The sequence below is a fragment of the Dendrobates tinctorius genome, unplaced genomic scaffold (assembly GCF_039654945.1).
Source record: "Dendrobates tinctorius isolate UK_male_01 unplaced genomic scaffold, ASM3965494v1 ptg000011l, whole genome shotgun sequence".
Classification (NCBI taxonomy): Eukaryota; Metazoa; Chordata; class Amphibia; order Anura; family Dendrobatidae; genus Dendrobates; species Dendrobates tinctorius.
This window is the reverse complement of record NW_027361679.1, coordinates 3565888-3582305: the sequence shown is the minus strand read 5'-3', so window position 1 is coordinate 3582305 and position 16418 is coordinate 3565888. Positions and strand designations below refer to the sequence as shown.

Genomic DNA, 16418 nt, shown 5'->3' with positions numbered 1-16418 from the left:
CACCAAACATGTCTATGTTCTCTTTTATCTAAGTGATGAAAAAAATTCCAAAATTTGATTTAAAAATTTTGCGCAATTTTCTGAGACCCGTAGCGTCTCCATTTTTCATATTCTGGCGTCGGATGAGGGCTTATTTTTTGCATGCCGGGCTGACGTTTTTAATGATACTACTTTTGTGCAAATATGTTCTTTTGATCGCCCGTTATTGCATTTTAAAAAAGTAATTCTGGCGTTTTGAATTTTTTTCTCACTACGCCGTTTAGCGATCGGGTTAATGCTTTTTTTAATTGATAGATCGGGCGTTTCAGAACGCGGCGATACCAAATATGTGTATGTGGGAATTTTTTTATTGTTTTATTTTGATTGGGGCAAAAGGGGGGTGATTTGAACTTTTATTTTTTAATTTTTTTTATTTTTAAACATTTTTTTTACCTTTGGCATGCTTCAATAGCCTCCATAGGAGGCTAGAAGCATGCACAACCCGATCGGCTCTGCTACATATGAACGATGAGCAGATCGTCCATATGTAGCAGATTTACTGCTGTGCTTTGAGCGCCGACCACCGGGCATCCATCTGCCTGGAACAACCATAGAGGTCTCTATGAGATCTGTGGTTGTCCAGGCAACGTGACGCCGACCCCCGATCACATGACGGGGTCTGCGATGAGCTCATTTCCGGCCCAGCGGCCGGAAGTGCTATTTAAATGCCCGCTCTCAGCTTTGACAGCAGGATTTAACTAGTTAATAGGCGCGGGTGGACAGCGATTCCACTCGTGCCTATTGCAGGCACATGTCAGCTGTTCATAACAGCTGACATGTCGCGGCTTTGAGGTGGGCTCACAGCTGGAGCCCACCTTAAAGCGGGGATCCTTATGGATGACATATTATTCTGTCATCAGTAAGGAAGGGGTTAAGCCGCTCCTGTTGGCACGCCTCTACAACTGAAAGGTGTTGCCTACTGGGAGTAATACAATTCATTTTCTCCTCTAGTAAAGGGGCGGGACAATATTGTAACACCATTACCCTGCAAATTAACCCTATATCTTCAGGATAATAATGTTTGGGGTCATGACAGGTTCACTTCAAACAACAGTTTTTTAGAAAATATTTTTTTCCTTAAATGTCAGAATATTTTAAAAGCCATGTAACTATTTCAGGCCTTGTTTTGTAGCTAAACTAGTGGTAGATTTTTGAGACAAATTTAGGTACATACAGCAGGTGAAATAAGTATTGAACATGTCACCAACTTTATAAGTAATTCTCATTATTACACATCTTAATCTATGGACATCTATCATTTAATTTCTTTGTCTGTGTGGATTGGATGGGTTGTTACCGACATCTTGTGAGAATTTCATGTTAACACCACCTTTAGAAGTATATTTACTTAGAAAATTGGTGACGTGTTCAATACTTATTTCACCCGCTGTGTATGGTAGATTTTTTTTTTGCATTAGGGTTCTATTTTTTTCTTTTTGTTAATTTTAACTACATTTTTTAAATAATTTTCACAAGTCCATTAATTTACTTTAAAACATATAATATAACATATAATGGCAATGACAGGGCTGATTTGGCACAAAGTAAAGAGATTCTTCTATACTCAGCACTGGAATGATTTTTTATCGCAGCGGATACACAGTTAACCAGTAGGTATTGGAGTTTTCTCTGATACCAGCTGTTATTGTGGGAGTGTTAGCAAAAATTTCAGCCAAACTTCAGCTGATGGACAGTGTCTATGCTTGGGTGATGATAACCCACTTTGTTCAGGAACTCTCTTGATATAATTATAACCATTAATGTAACGATGACATAGAGATGCAAAGCTCATCAGTGCGCAAATATACAGAAAAGAAAATAGGATATCGTTTTTATCTTGCATATCTACATTGTGTTGTTTTTAGAAACAGTCAACAATAATGTGATTTTATTTGCATTTTGGAAAGCTGGATATCTTCTTTATGTTTCATGCCTTAAGCCCCCGTTACACATAGCGATATCGCTAGAAATATTGCTGTAACGTCACCGATTTTGTGACGTAGCAGCGATATCGCTATGTCTGATACTTACCTCCGACCGGCTCCCCCACTGGTTATCGCTGATCGCGCGAGAACGTCCTGGACCATTTCTCGTCGTCAGCTTCCTGCTGGGCTTCCTGTGGCGCCGACGAGCGACGCATGGACTCGGGCGGGAGGACATCAGGATCGCTGCGTCTGACAGGTAAGTAGCGACCCCCGACCCCTGCAATGTCGCTGGTGAGATCTGCCTGTGTGGCAGCTCACTAGCGACCACCTAGCGATGCACCAGCGATCCATATCGTTGTCGGGATCGCTGGTGCATCGCTAAGTGTAACGGTACCCTTACTCAGCTGGGACCTTCTGGCCCGTACATGCCAACAGTGGGGTAAAAACTTTTTGACTGTTTTGTAAAATATAGGGACATCCAGAGGAAAGAAAGTTTTACTGTACACTAGTTGGGCAACAAGCAGATTTCCTATAACATTGATGTGTCTGGTTGGGGAGAGATATGGTATGCCAGCCAATATTATATACCGCAACACCATAATTTAGTAAATTGCCCTTCCTGTTTACCAAATGGCTTGGTAAAGCTTTTTTCCATACATAAATGTTTCTTTTTTATCTCACAAATAGGAGAAACAGGGAAACATGCCAGATGGAGAACTGGCAGTACTTAAGAGATTTTCTTTGAAGAGAAATTCATGTAGTAACAATAGAAGGAAAGGTAATCTGTACTGTATGTGTTAGCAATGACGTGACATAAAGGCAGTTTTTATTTTCCGGAATATATTTGTATTGAATTATCTATTCTGATTCCATGGCCACAAATGTAGTATAGTCAGATAAAAAAGAAGCTAAACAAATCACTGAAAGAAAAGCATAATGCAGAAACTCATTCACATACTCATTATCATCATTCACTTACTGAACGGTTTTCTTAAAAAGTTGTGTACATAAATAGATAATATTATGAATGAGCAGATGCCAATTAAATGAAATCCCCACAGAGTACATCAAGGTACATTAAAAAATAGCTTTACAAAATAGAGCATCATTGGAACAAGAACAGAGTGCTTCACTCTCACTCTGCAACATCTTTAATGCCGCTCTTATTAACCATCACATCCATTCTGCTTTCTAAAGGACCAATATGTTACTTTCAAGCACAAAGTCATTAAGATATAAGAATCATTAAAATACTGACTACAATTTAAAAAATGTACATCCAAAAACCAAAGGGAGACTTAAAGTCACAGGGAAACTGTATATCTTGGATGAAACAGACAAATTCTTAGACAAAACAGGGAGCTCTTGCAAAGTTGGTTAATCTTTCCACTAAAATAATTGATCTTAATCTAGGACAATGAGCAAAGACAAGCTCTGTTCAGATCCTCATCTCCTTTTCATCAAGGTGTTTTCTATACAGTGAAAGAAATAATTATTTGATCATTTGCTGATTTTGTAACTTTGCCCACTGAAGAAGACGTGAACAGACTATAATTTCAAGTTTAGGTTAATTTTAACATTGAGAGAGAGAATATCAAATATAAAATCCAGAAAATCACATTGTATAAATTATATACCGTATTTTAAGCCATATAAGACGACTGGGCGTATAAGACGACCCCCATCTTTTCCTTTTAAAATATAGAGTTTGGGATATACTTTATCCTATTACCTTCTTCTCTTTCACCCGTCTGGACCGCCCTTCTCTGCCTCTCAATTCTCAGATGGAAGTGAAGCGGCGCAGGCATGCATGTGCCGCTTTACTTCCATTCTCACAAGATTTGAGAGGCAGAGAAGGGCTGGCCAGATGGGTAAAAGAGAAGGAGCCACTTCACTTCCATCCTCAAGAGATTTGAGAGGCAGAGTAGGGCAGGCCAGACAGGTGAAAGAGAAGGAGGTAATAGAATACAAGTGTGGGCTTGATTCACTTACACCTTCCCTGTGAGGCACCTCATTGTCAGGACCGCTCCCCGCACCATATGTGTTGACCGCAGAGATCCGCACCCGCCGTATAAGATGACCCCCTAGTTTTTTAGAAGATTTTCAGGGGTTAAAAGTTGTATTATATGCCAGAAAATATGGTAAGTGTATCTGCATTTTACAGTGAGAAATAAGTATTTGATCCGTCTGGCAAACAAGACTTAGTACTTGGTGGCAAAACCCTTGTTGGCAAGCACAGCAGTCAGATGTTTTTTATAGTTGATGAGGAGGTTTGCACACATGTCAGGAGGAATTTTGGTCCACTCTTCTTTGCAAATCATTTCTAAGTCATTAAGATTTTGAGGCTGTCGCTTGGAAACCCAAAGCTTCAACTCCCTCCATAAGTTTTCTATGGGATTAAGGTCTGGAGACTGGCTAGGCCACTTCATGACCTTAATGTGCTTCTTTTTGAGCCACTCCTTTGTTGCCTTAGCTGTAGGTTCTGGGTCATTATCTTGCTGGAAGGCCAAGTCACAACCCATTTTTAATGTCCTGGTGCTGGTGGAGGGAAACAGGTTGTAACTCAGGAATTTACGGTACATGGTTCAATCAATTCTCCCATTGATACAGTCCTGTGCCCTTAGCAGATAAATACCCCCAAAACATAATGTTTCCTCCTCCATGTTTGACAGTGTTCTTTGGGTCACAGGCAGCATTTTTCTTCCTCCAAATATGGCGAGTTGTGTTAATGCCAAATAGCTCAATTATTGTCTCATCTGACCATAGCACCTTCTCCCAATCACTCACAGACTCATCCAGGTGTTCATTGGCAAACTTCAGGTGGGCCTGCACGTGTGCCTCCTTGAACAGGGGCACCTTGCGGTCATTGCAGGATTTAAAACCTTAATGTGTTAGCAATGGTTTTCTTGGTGACTGTGGTCCCAGCTGCCTTGAGATCATTAACAAGTTCCCCATGTAGTTTTAGGCTGAGCTCTCACCTTCCTCATGATCAAGGATACCCCACAAAGTGAGATTTTGCATGGTGCCCCAGATCGATGTCGATTGACAATCATTTTGTATTTCTTCCATTTTCTCACTGTTGCATCAACAGTTGTTTCCTTCTCAACCAGGCTCTTACTTATGATTTTGTAGCCCATTCCAGCTTTGTGCAGGTCTATGATCTTGTTTCTGCTGCCTTTAATGCAGGTAACAAGATGATTAGGAGCATATAACTGGTCTGTAGGAGCCAGAACTCTTAATGGTTGGTAGGGGATCGAAAACTTATTTCTCACTGCAAAATGCAAATAAATTTATATAATTTATGCAGTGTGATTTTCTGGATTTTACTTTTGAGCGTCTATCTCTCAATGTTAAAACTAACCTACCCTTAAAATTATGCACTGTTCATGTGTTTGTCAGTGGGAAAACTTACAATATCAGTAAGGTATCAAATAATTATTTCCTTCTCTGTAGTTGACGACAAAGTCTTACCAGTCTGTAGTATTATACAGTAGACATCATAAGCAATTATGTTTTTAAGGATTACTTATGATCTGTCCAAAAATGATCAATCATAGCTTGAACAGCTCAAAGATGAATGGAATCCATGCGACTAATATAATCAAAGCCTTAATTGTATACAACCATAGAATTCCTAAACACTCATTAACCCCTTAGTGACGGAGCCAATTTGCAGCTTACTGACCAGGCCAATTTTTACAATTCTGACCATTGTCACTTTATGAGGTTATAACTCTGGAACGCTTTAAAGGATCCCACTGATTCTGAGAATGTTTTTTCGTGACATATTTTACTTCTTGTTAGTGGTAAAATGTATTCAAAGTGACTTGCATTTATTTATGGAAAAAACGGAAATATGGCGAAAATTTTTAAAATTTTGCAATTTTCAAACTTCTAATTTTTATGTTCTTAAATCAGAGAGATATGTCACACAAAATGCTTAATAAATAACATTCAACACATGTCGACTTTACATCAGCAAAATTTTGGAAGCAATTTTTTTTATTAGGAAGTTATAAGGGTTAAAAGTTGACCAGCGATTTCTAATTTTTCCAACAAAATTTACAAAACCATCTTTTTAGAGACTACATCTCATTTGAAGTCACTTTGAGGGGTCAATATGACAGAAAATACACAAAATTGACACCATTCTAAAAACTGCACCAAGGTACTCAAAACCACATGCAAGAAGTTTATTAACCCTTTATGTGCTTCACAGGAACTGAAGCAATGTGGAAGGAAAAAAATTAACCCCTTCACGACCTTTGACGCCACATAGGCGTCATGAAAAGTCGTGCCAGAACGACCCATGACGCCTATGTGGCGTCATGACTTTAAAGCCCCCCTGCGGGTCGGGTGACCTAGGTCACTGAAAGGTCACCTGACCCGCAGATACAGGGGGCTTTGTTCTTCGCCACAGGGGGCGTGGCTTCGCCCCCACGTGGCTACGATCGCTCTGATTGGCTGTTAAAAGTGAAACAGCCAATCAGAGCGATAGTAATATTTCATCAATGAAAATTGATGAAATATTACAATCCAGCCATGGTCGATGCTGCTGTAGCATCGGACATAGCTGGAGACACCGATTCCACCCCCCCACCGGCGATCGCCCCCCCGCAACTGAATGACAGCGGCGATCTGCCGCCGCTGTCATCATCTGCCCCCCTCCCATTCCCTCTGCTCCCCGCCAGATTCCGATAACCCCCTCACCCCCTCTCACCTCCCCCGGCACCTTCTAAGTCCGCCTGTCGCTCCCGGTGTCCGGCGGGTCCGGTTCATGGGCGCCGCTATCTTAGAAAATGGCGGGCGCATGCGCAGTGCGCCTGCCCGAATCTGCCGGCTGCAGATTCCATTCTTTCATTTTGATCACTCTCACAGTGATCAAAATGAAAGAAAAAGTAAATAAACCCCCCGATTATCACCCCCATAGGTAGGCACAACTAATAAAATAAAGAAAATATTTTTATTTTTATTTTTCCATTAGGGTTAGGGTTAGGGTTGAAAAGAGGGTTAGGGTTAGGGTTGAAAAGAGGGTTAGGGTTGAAAAGAGGGTTAGGGTTAGGGTTAAAAAGAGGGTTAGGGTTAGGGTTGAAAAGAGGGTTAGGGTTGGAAAGAGGGTTAGGGTTGGAAAGAGGGTTAGGGTTAGGGTTGGAAAGAGGGTTAGGGTTAGGGTTGGAAAGAGGGTTAGGGTTGGAAAGAGGGTTAGGGTTGGAAAGAGGGTTAGGGTTAGGATTGGATAGAGGGTTAGGGTTGGAAAGAGGGTTAGGGTTAGGGTTGGAATTAGGGTTAGGGTTGGAATTAGGGTTAGCGTTGGAATTAGGGTTAGGCTTGTGGTTAGGGATGTGTTAGGGTTAGGGCTGTGGTTAGGGGTGTGTTGGGGTTAGGGTTGGAGTTAGAATTGAGGGGTTGCCACTGTTTAGGCACATCAGGGGGTCGCCAAACGCGACATGGTGCAACCATTGATTCCAGCCAATTTTGCGTTCAAAAAGTCAAACGGTGCTCCCTCCCTTCCAAGCCCTGACGTGTGCCCAAACAGTGGTTTACCCCAACATATGAGGTATCAGCGTACTCAGGAAAAATTGCACAACAACTTTTGGTGACTAATTTCTCATGTTACCCTTGGGAAAATAAAAAATTGGGGGCTAAAAAATTATTTTTGTGGAAAAAAATGATTTTTTCATTTTCACGTCTCTGCATTATAAACTTCTGTGAAGCACTTGGGGGTTCAAAGTGCTCACAACACATATTACATACGTTCCTTGGAAGGTCTAGTTTCCATAATGGGGTCACTTGTGGGGGGTTTCCACTGTTTAGGCACATCAGGGGCTCTGCAAACGTAATGACGACCGCAGACTATTCCATCAAAGTCTGCATTTCAAAACGTCACTACTTCCATTCCGAGCCTTGACGTGTGCCCAAACAATGGTTCCCCCCACATATGGGGTACCAGCGTACTCAGGACAAACTGGACAACAACTTTTGGGGTTCAATTTCTCCTGTTACCCTTGTGAAAATAAAAAATTGTGGGCTAAAAAATCATTTTTTGAGGAAAAAAAAGATTTTTTATTTTCACGGTTCTGCGTTATAAACTTCTGTGAAGCACTTGGGGGTTCAAAGTGCTGCTCACCACACATCTAGATAAGTTCCTTGGTGGTCTAGTTTCCAAAATGGGGTCACTTGTGGGGGGTTTCCACTGTTTAGGCACATCAGAGGCTCTGCAAACGTAACATGATGCCCGCAGACCATTCAATCAAGTCGGTATTTCAAAACGTCACTACTTCCCTTCCGAGCCCCGACGTGTCCCCAAACAATGGTCCCTCCCCACATATGGGATATCATCGTACTCAGGACAAACTGGACAACAACTTTTGGGGTCCAATTTCTCCTGTTACCCTTGTGAAAATAAAAAATTGCGAGCTAAAAATTCATTTTTTGAGGAAAAAAAAGATTTTTTATTTTCATGGCTCTGCGTTACAATCTTCTGTGAAGCACTTCGGGGTTCAAGGTGCTCACTACACATCTAGATAAGTTCCTTGGGGGGGTCTAGTTTCCAAAATGGGGTCACTTGTGGGGGGTTTCCACAGTTTAGGTACATCAAGGGCTCTGCAAATGTAACATGATGCCCGCAGACCATTCCATCAAAGTCTGCATACCAAAACGTCACTACTTCCCTTCCGAGCCCTGACGTGTGCCCATACAGTGGTCATCCCCCACATATGGGGTATCAGCGTACTCAGGACAAACTGGACAACAACTTTTGGGGTCCAATTTCTCCTGTTACCCTTGTGAAAAAAAAATTGCGTGCTAAAATTCATTTTTTTTTGAGGGAAAAAAATGATTTTTTATTTTCACGGCACTGCATTATAAACTTCTGTGAAGCACTTGGGGGTTCAAGGTGCTCACCACACATCTAGATAAGTTCCTTGGGGGGTCTAGTTTCCAAAATCGGGTCACTTGTGGGGGGTTTCTACTGTTTAGGCACACAGGGGCTCAGCAAATGTAACATGACGCCCGCAGACCATTCCATCAAAGTCAGCATTTCAAAATGTCACTACTTCCCTGCTGAGCCCCAACGTGTGCCCAAACAGTGGTTCCCCCCAACATATGGGGTACCAGCATACTCAGGACAAACTGGACAACAACTTTTGGGGTCCAATTTATCCTAGTACCCTTGTGAAAATAAAAAATTTCCAACTAAAAAATTTTTTTTTAGGAAAAAAAAAGATTTTTTATTTTCACTGCTCTGCATTATAAACTTCTGTGAATCACCTGGGGGTTCAAAGTGCTCACTATGCATCTAGATAAGTTCCTTAGGGGGTCTAGTTTCCAAAATGGGGTCATTTGTGGGGGAGCTCCAAAGTTTAGGCACACAGTGGCTCTCCAAACACGACATGGTGTCCGCTAACGATTGGAGCTAATTTTCATTTCAAAAAGTCAAATGGCGCTCATTCCCTTCTGCGCCCTGCCGTGCACCCAAACAGTGCCCCCCCCCCACATATGGGGTACCAGCATACTCAGGACAATCTGGACAACAACTTTTTTTGTTCAATTTCTCCTGTTACCCTTGTGAAAATAAAAAATAGCGTGCTAAAAATCATTTTTGAGGAAAAAAAATGATTTTTTATTTTCACTGCTCTATGTTATAAACTTTTGTGAAGCACTTGGGGGTTCAAAGTGCTCACTACACATCTAGATAAGTTCCTTAAGGGGTCTAGTTTCCAAAATGGTGTCACTTGTGGGGGAGCTCCAATGTTTAGGCACACAGGGGATCTCCAAACGCGACATGGTGTCTGATAACGATTGGAGCTAATTTTCCATTCAAAAAGTCAAATGGCGCTCCTTCCCTTCCGGGCCCTGCCGTGCACCCAAACAGTGGTTTATGACCACATATGAGGTATCGGTGTACTCAGGAGAAATTGCCCAACAAATTTTAGGATCCATTTTATCCTGTTGCCCATGTGAAAATGAAAAAACTGAGGCTAAAAGATAATTTTTGTGAAAAAAAGTACTTTTTCTTTTTTTTACGGATCAATTTGAGAAGCACCTGGGGGCTCAAAGTGATCACTATGCATCTAGATAAGTTCCTTGGGGGGTCTAGTTTCCAAAATGGGGTCACTTGTGGGGGAGCTCCAGTGTTTAGGCACACAGCGACTCTCCAAATGCGACATGGCAAGCGTTAAATATTCCAGCATATTTTCCATTCAAAAAGTCAAATGGCACTCCTTCCCTTCTGAGCCCTGCCGTGCGCCCAAACAGTGGTTTTTGACCACATATGAGGTATCGGTGTACTCAGGGGAAATTGCCCAACAAATTTTAGGATCCATTTTATCCTGTTGCCCATGTGAAAATGAAAAAATTGATGCTGAAAGAAAATTTTTGTTGGAAAAATTAAAATGTCCTTTTTTTCCTTCCATGTTGCTTTAGTTCCTGTGAAACACCTAAAGGGTTAATAATCTTCTTGAATGTAGTTTTGAGTAGCTTGAGGGGTGCAGTTTTTAGAATGGTGTCACTTTTGGGTATTTTCTGCCATATAGACCCCTCAAAGTGACTTCAAATGTGAGGTGGTTCCTAAAAAAAATGGTTTTGTAAATTTTGTTGTAAAAATGAGAAATCACTGGTCAACTTTTAACCCTTATAACTTCCTAACAAAAAAATATTTTGCTTCCAAAATTGTGCTGATGTAAAGTAGACATGTGGGAAATGTTATTTAGTAACTATTTTGTGTCACATAACTCTCTAGTTTAACAGAATAAAAATTCAAAATTTGAAAATTGCGAAATTTTCAAAATTTTTGCCAAATTTCTGATTTTTTCACAAATAAACGCAAAAATTATAGATCTAAATTTACCACTAACATGAAGCCCAATATGTCACGAAAAAACAATCTCAGAATCGCTAGGATGCGTTGAAGCATTCCAGAGTTATTACCTCATAAAGGGACACTGGTCAGAATTGCAAAAAATGGCCAGGTCATTAAGGTCAAAATAGGCTGGGTCATGAAGGGGTTAACATTTAACTTTTTTTTACAAACATTTTACTTCAGAACCAATTTTTTTATTTTCACAAGTGTAAAACAAAAATGAACCATAAAATTTGTTGTGAAATTTCTCCTGAATACTCCAAAACCCCATATGTGAGGGTAAACCACTGTTTGGGTGCATGGCAGGGCTTGGAATGGAAGGAGCGCCGTTTGACTTTTTCAATGTAGAATTGGCTGGAATTGAGATCGGATGCCATGTTGCGTTTGGAGAGCCCCTGATGTGCCTAAACAGTAGAAACCCCCCACAAGTGACCTCATTTTGGAAACTAGATCCCCCAAGGAACTTATCTACATGTGTTGTGAGAACTTTGAACCCACAAGTGTTTCACTAAAGTATATAACACAGAGCCGTGAAAATAAATCTGACTCTGGGGAGCTATACACTTTTTTTGTGGTTTAAGCAGCCTTATCTACCGCCGTTAAAAGGCGTATCATTAAGGGGTTAAGCAGACTGTAGACATATATACAGAAGCCACAAAAAGTGAAGAAACCATCCAATGAACTTTTTTCCCCTAAACATGTGTACAGTGTCATGTAAAAGTTTGGGCACCCCTGGTCAAAATTACTGTTATTGTGATCAGTTAAACAAGTTGAAGATGAAATCATCTCTCAAAGGCTTAAAGTTAAAGATGACACATTTCCTTTGTATTTTAGGCAAAAAAATGCGTTTTAATTTTTTTCATTTTGAAAGTATCACAGCTTGTAAACACTTTTGTAGCCAGCCAAGAGTCTTTCAGTTCTTGTTTGAGGGATTTTAATCCATTCTTCCTTGGAAAATTCTTCCAGTTTTGTGAGATTCCTGGGTCGTATTGCATGCACTGCTATTTTGAGGTCTAGCCACAGATTTTCAATCATGTTCATATCAGAGGACTGTGAGGCCCATTGTAAAGCCTTTAGCTTGCGCCTTTTGAGGTAGTTTATTGTGGATTTTAACGTGTCTTTAGGATCATTATCCATTTGTAGAAGCCATTCTCTTTACAACTTCAGATTTTTTATAGGTAGTGTTATGTTTGCATTAAGAATTTGTTGAAATTTCATTGAATCCATTCTTCTCTCTACCCATCAAACTTTCCTCATGCCATTGGCTGCTGCAGAACCCCAAAGCATGATTGATCCAGCCCCATGCTTAATGGTTGGCGAGATGTTCTTTTCCTGAAATTCTGTGCCCTTTTTTTTGCTCCACACATGCCTTCGATCATTGTGACCAAAGAGTTCTATTTTAACCTCATCAGTACACATGACTTATTTCCAAAATCCACCCAGCTTGTTTACATATTCTTTTGCATACTTCTGAAGCTGAATTTTATGGTAATGACACAGAAGAGGTTTTTCTAGTCTCTTCCATGAAGACCATATTTGTGCAGGTGTTTATGAACAGTAAAACAATGTACCACAACTTCAGAGTCTGCTAAATCTTTCTGAATGTCTTTTGTAGTCAAGGAGGGGTTTTGATTTGCCTCTGTAGCAATCCTATGAGCATCTCTCACTGAAAATTTGCCTTGTCTTCCAAACCTTATTTTGACCACCACTGTTCGTGTTAACTGACATTTCTTAATTACATTTTGAACTGAGTAAATGGCAACTTGAAAACGCTTTGCTATCTTCTTATAGCCTTCTCCTGCTCTCCTGCTTTGTGGTCTTCCACCATTTTCATTTTCAGAATGCCAGGCAGCTGATTAAAAAAAAGCATGGCTGTTGTTTTTTGGCACGAGGTTATGGGAGACTGGGTTTTTATAAAATTGGGAAATTTGCATCACCTGGCATTTCCTATCAATGATAGTGAATAAGCCATAACCTTAACTGGCTAATTAAGGTCTGAAACCTTGCTCAAAGTTACCTGAGTGCACAAATCTCCAAAGGTGCCAAACTTTTGCAATGGCCCATTGTCCTTTTTGTAATTTTTAAAGTGAAAAAAAAAACTATTTTTTTTTGCCTAATATACAGAGGAAATGTGTCAGCTTTAACTTGAGGCCTTTTAGAGAGCATTTCATCTTCAACTTGCTTAGCTGTTCACAGTAACAGTAATTTTGACCAGAGGTGCACAAACTTCTACTCTGCATGGAATAACGATTCTGGAGCATCTTTTATTAGACTTCTGCACTGTGCTGTTCATCTGTCATTATGAATAAATTGACTTGTCAAAGGGGCATGTCTCTGCACAGTCTAATACCTACAGCACCGATTAGACAAAGTCAGAATATTTAGAGACGCGCCTTCAGCTGGTGACACCCAATTGTCAATTTATTCATTAATTTATTTATTCATTTTAACAAAGGAACAGCTCCAAACCTACCACTGTATATCAATGAGAAAGCAATTGTTTCCAAAATTTTGTTATTGTTTCCAACAGTAAGATGTAATTGTTTAAGGTGTGAACTCAATTTCAGGCATTCATTTTCTCATTTGTTAACAATAGAAATAAAACTATCATTAGTCAGAAAGTCTATTAGTAATATACTTTCCATTTAGTTGTATCTAAGTTGTCAGCCACCTGGAAACTATAGCTGTCATATGGGGAAATATTTTTCAAAAGACTAAATAAGCATCTTATGTGAGTGCTATAAGCTTCCTTTTATTGTTTGCTTCCCGAGGAGGAAGGAGAGACGGTCTGAGTGCCAACGCATGTTATTTTCAAACTGAGTAAGAACAGGGGGAGGATGGAGTAGGGCATTTTATGTCTTACACACTATAAAATTTTCATTTGGCTAATTGTGGCCCTGAATCATATAAATGGAGAAAAATCAAAGTCCATGGTTCACAGTTTCATTTTCGGTCTGGGTGCTTCCCGTGAAAAGACGGACAGCATTCAGACCAATGTTATTCCTTTTGGCAGTGCAGATGAGCAATTTCTTTCACAGACCGAATCTGCATGTGAAAAAAATTGCAGCATGCATTAATTTCACTAGAGAGTCTTAAGAATCGCCCATTCAAGTTTACGGGTGCGTGAAAAAAATTGGATTGTAATATGATGCCACCATATGGCAACAAATTTTTATGGATACATTGTAATTGCTTAATATACAAAACTGTATTTACTTTTGTAATTTTTTTTATAACTGCTGCTGTAGCAAAAGGTATAGCACATGGATTGCATATAGATGACAAATGAGAAATCTTTGTTTCATCCAGAGTTTTTCTGGATGAAACACAATTTGTTATACACTTGTGTGAAAGTAGCTTTAGGGGTCAAGCAGATGACAGCATTTTCGGTCCAAATGCGATCCAATAAAACATCAGAATGAACTCGGGCCAATATTATTCTATGGGGCCTCACACATGTCAGATTTTTTTCCTCGAACAGAGTCTGAGGAAAAAACAACAACATGCTCAATTTGCATCCAATTTTTGGATCGCACTCGGCCTTACAAGTTAAGGAGTGCAAGGGAAAAAAATCAGACGGCACTAGGATAAAATCTTGGTGCAGTCCAATTTTCACGGACTGACCGAATGGAGAGGATGAAGACATTTTTTTTCTATCTTCTCCTCATCTGAGAAAATTGGATCACAGTTTGATCAAACTCCGATCAGAGGGTGATTACCATAATAAACCCAATTCTTTCAGATGAGAGAAACTATGCTTGGGTGACCATAGCCTTAGAGTAAGCCAACAGTAATATGCTGAGCAGTTATTCATTTGTAAGTCAAATTAATTTTTATGGATAGTTTGTTGTTATTAATGTTTTCATTGTCTCCTGCCTCACAAAGATCAACCTATATTTTTAGGATGTAATTTACTATTAACTATTCTTTTATATTTCTAGATTTTATAATTGCAGTTATGCATCAAAATAATACATGGGAAAGTTCAATTTGGCTATTAGAACTTAAAATATTGTGAAACAGCAGAAAAAGAAAAAATGTCACCTAGAAAAATTTTTTCGTTACAAAATGTAAAAGTTTTAAAATGCAAAACAAATAGAAAAACTTTGCATAAACAGATAAATCTACAATTAAGTTATTCCTCTTAAAAAATGCATATCAATAAATTGGAGAGTATTAGCATCTGGAACCACTATGGCTGGAGTAAATGACAGACATCTTGATTACTTAAATGCAAATAACATAATAGATCATTTAAAGTACATGTCAAGTTACTACAGGTGTATACATGTACTGTATGTTGCTAATATTTTAGTGTTCCTTCAGTACTGACATATCAAGCAATATTAATATAAAATTTTATATTCCAAGTAAATTAAGCTCCTGCAATTTTCCTAATTAGTCCCATCCAGACAATTCAGTAACATGATGGAAGCCAGCTTTGGTATACATACATATCACAATTTACCTGTGAGCAGGATTAGGACAGATAGAATGAGAGTATTAGCTCCAATGGTCTTCATGGTTCTCTATGACATACCCTTTGCATTGTCCCATAGTCTTTTTACTAACAAGGCAGGGTTTAATTATCAAGTGGAAAAGGTGTGTGCCTGCTCTGCCTCTTTCTGCTTATTTTAGGGCTGATAAAGAACTGGAGGAAATGCTCTAAGCTCCCGCTGGGAGTTCAGGACATGGGGGATGTATTGTTAAAATTGTTCACAGGAAGTTCTTTTCATCTGGTGTTTAAACGTGTTGTTCTTAAATATAATTTTTTTTCTGTAACTGCGTGAGAACAAACAACATAAGTATCCCAGGAAATCTTAAGATTGGAGACTAGAACTTTTAGTTCTCCAAATTATTATCAAGGAAAATATATATTTATATTAATAATACTGCACAATATTCTAAAATACATGATTGATTTTTTACATTATTTTCTTCCCCATGTAACAAAACATTGCTACTTAACTGACAACTTTACAGTCAGTTCATCTGTGTACTAAAGACAGATTGGAGCTATTCACACATCAGTTTTGTGGTCAGTGTTTCATCAGTATTTTTAAAGAGAGTTTTACACATCCATTAAAGTAGACTGCATTTGCTTCAGAAAACCTGGTCGACCTGAGCTGTTTCATATCTGCCTTCAAAACCATTAGCTTTGCACTGGTGGATAGCAATGAGCGAACTCAAACAGTAAAGGTCGGGGTCTGTACTGAACACCTAGTGTTCGGGGGCGGACACCGAAAATGGACTTCTCCAGGAAGTTCGTGTTACAGTTCGGATTTGGCACCCCGAGCATCAGGTGTTTCTCATTCTGTCATCTGCATGAACAGCAAGAGAAACACCAGTGATCAGAGGTAAGATTATTACCGTCGAACAGAGAGCTGCGTGTCATGATCCAGACCGGGTTTTTCCTGTCTCTATTCTTCCCGATCTGGTCATTCAAGGGTTAACTTTTCTCTGCCTTTTTTCTGATGTCAGGTCAGCTATTTCTCTGCACTGCTTCCTGCACGCAGTGTCAGTTATATTTCCTTGTAGAGAAAGAGAAAAAGCAGGATGGCACTCACCGTTCATGTGAATCAAATCACTTTATT

At 39.6% G+C, this 16418-nt stretch overlaps 1 protein-coding gene across 2 annotated transcripts in view; it reads right to left on the bottom strand.

Annotated features, from left to right (window-relative positions):
* The window catches only part of EMCN (endomucin), a 263020-nt gene extending 247595 nt beyond the window's left edge, over nt 1-15425 (bottom strand). For both annotated transcript variants that reach the window (XM_073589333.1, XM_073589341.1), the window contains exon 1: nt 15293-15425. In XM_073589333.1, coding sequence (XP_073445434.1) covers nt 15293-15347 — 55 coding nt within the window. In that variant the 5' untranslated portion in view covers nt 15348-15425. The remainder of the gene's footprint in view (nt 1-15292) is intronic.
* Between the last annotated feature and the right edge of the window lie 993 nt (nt 15426-16418).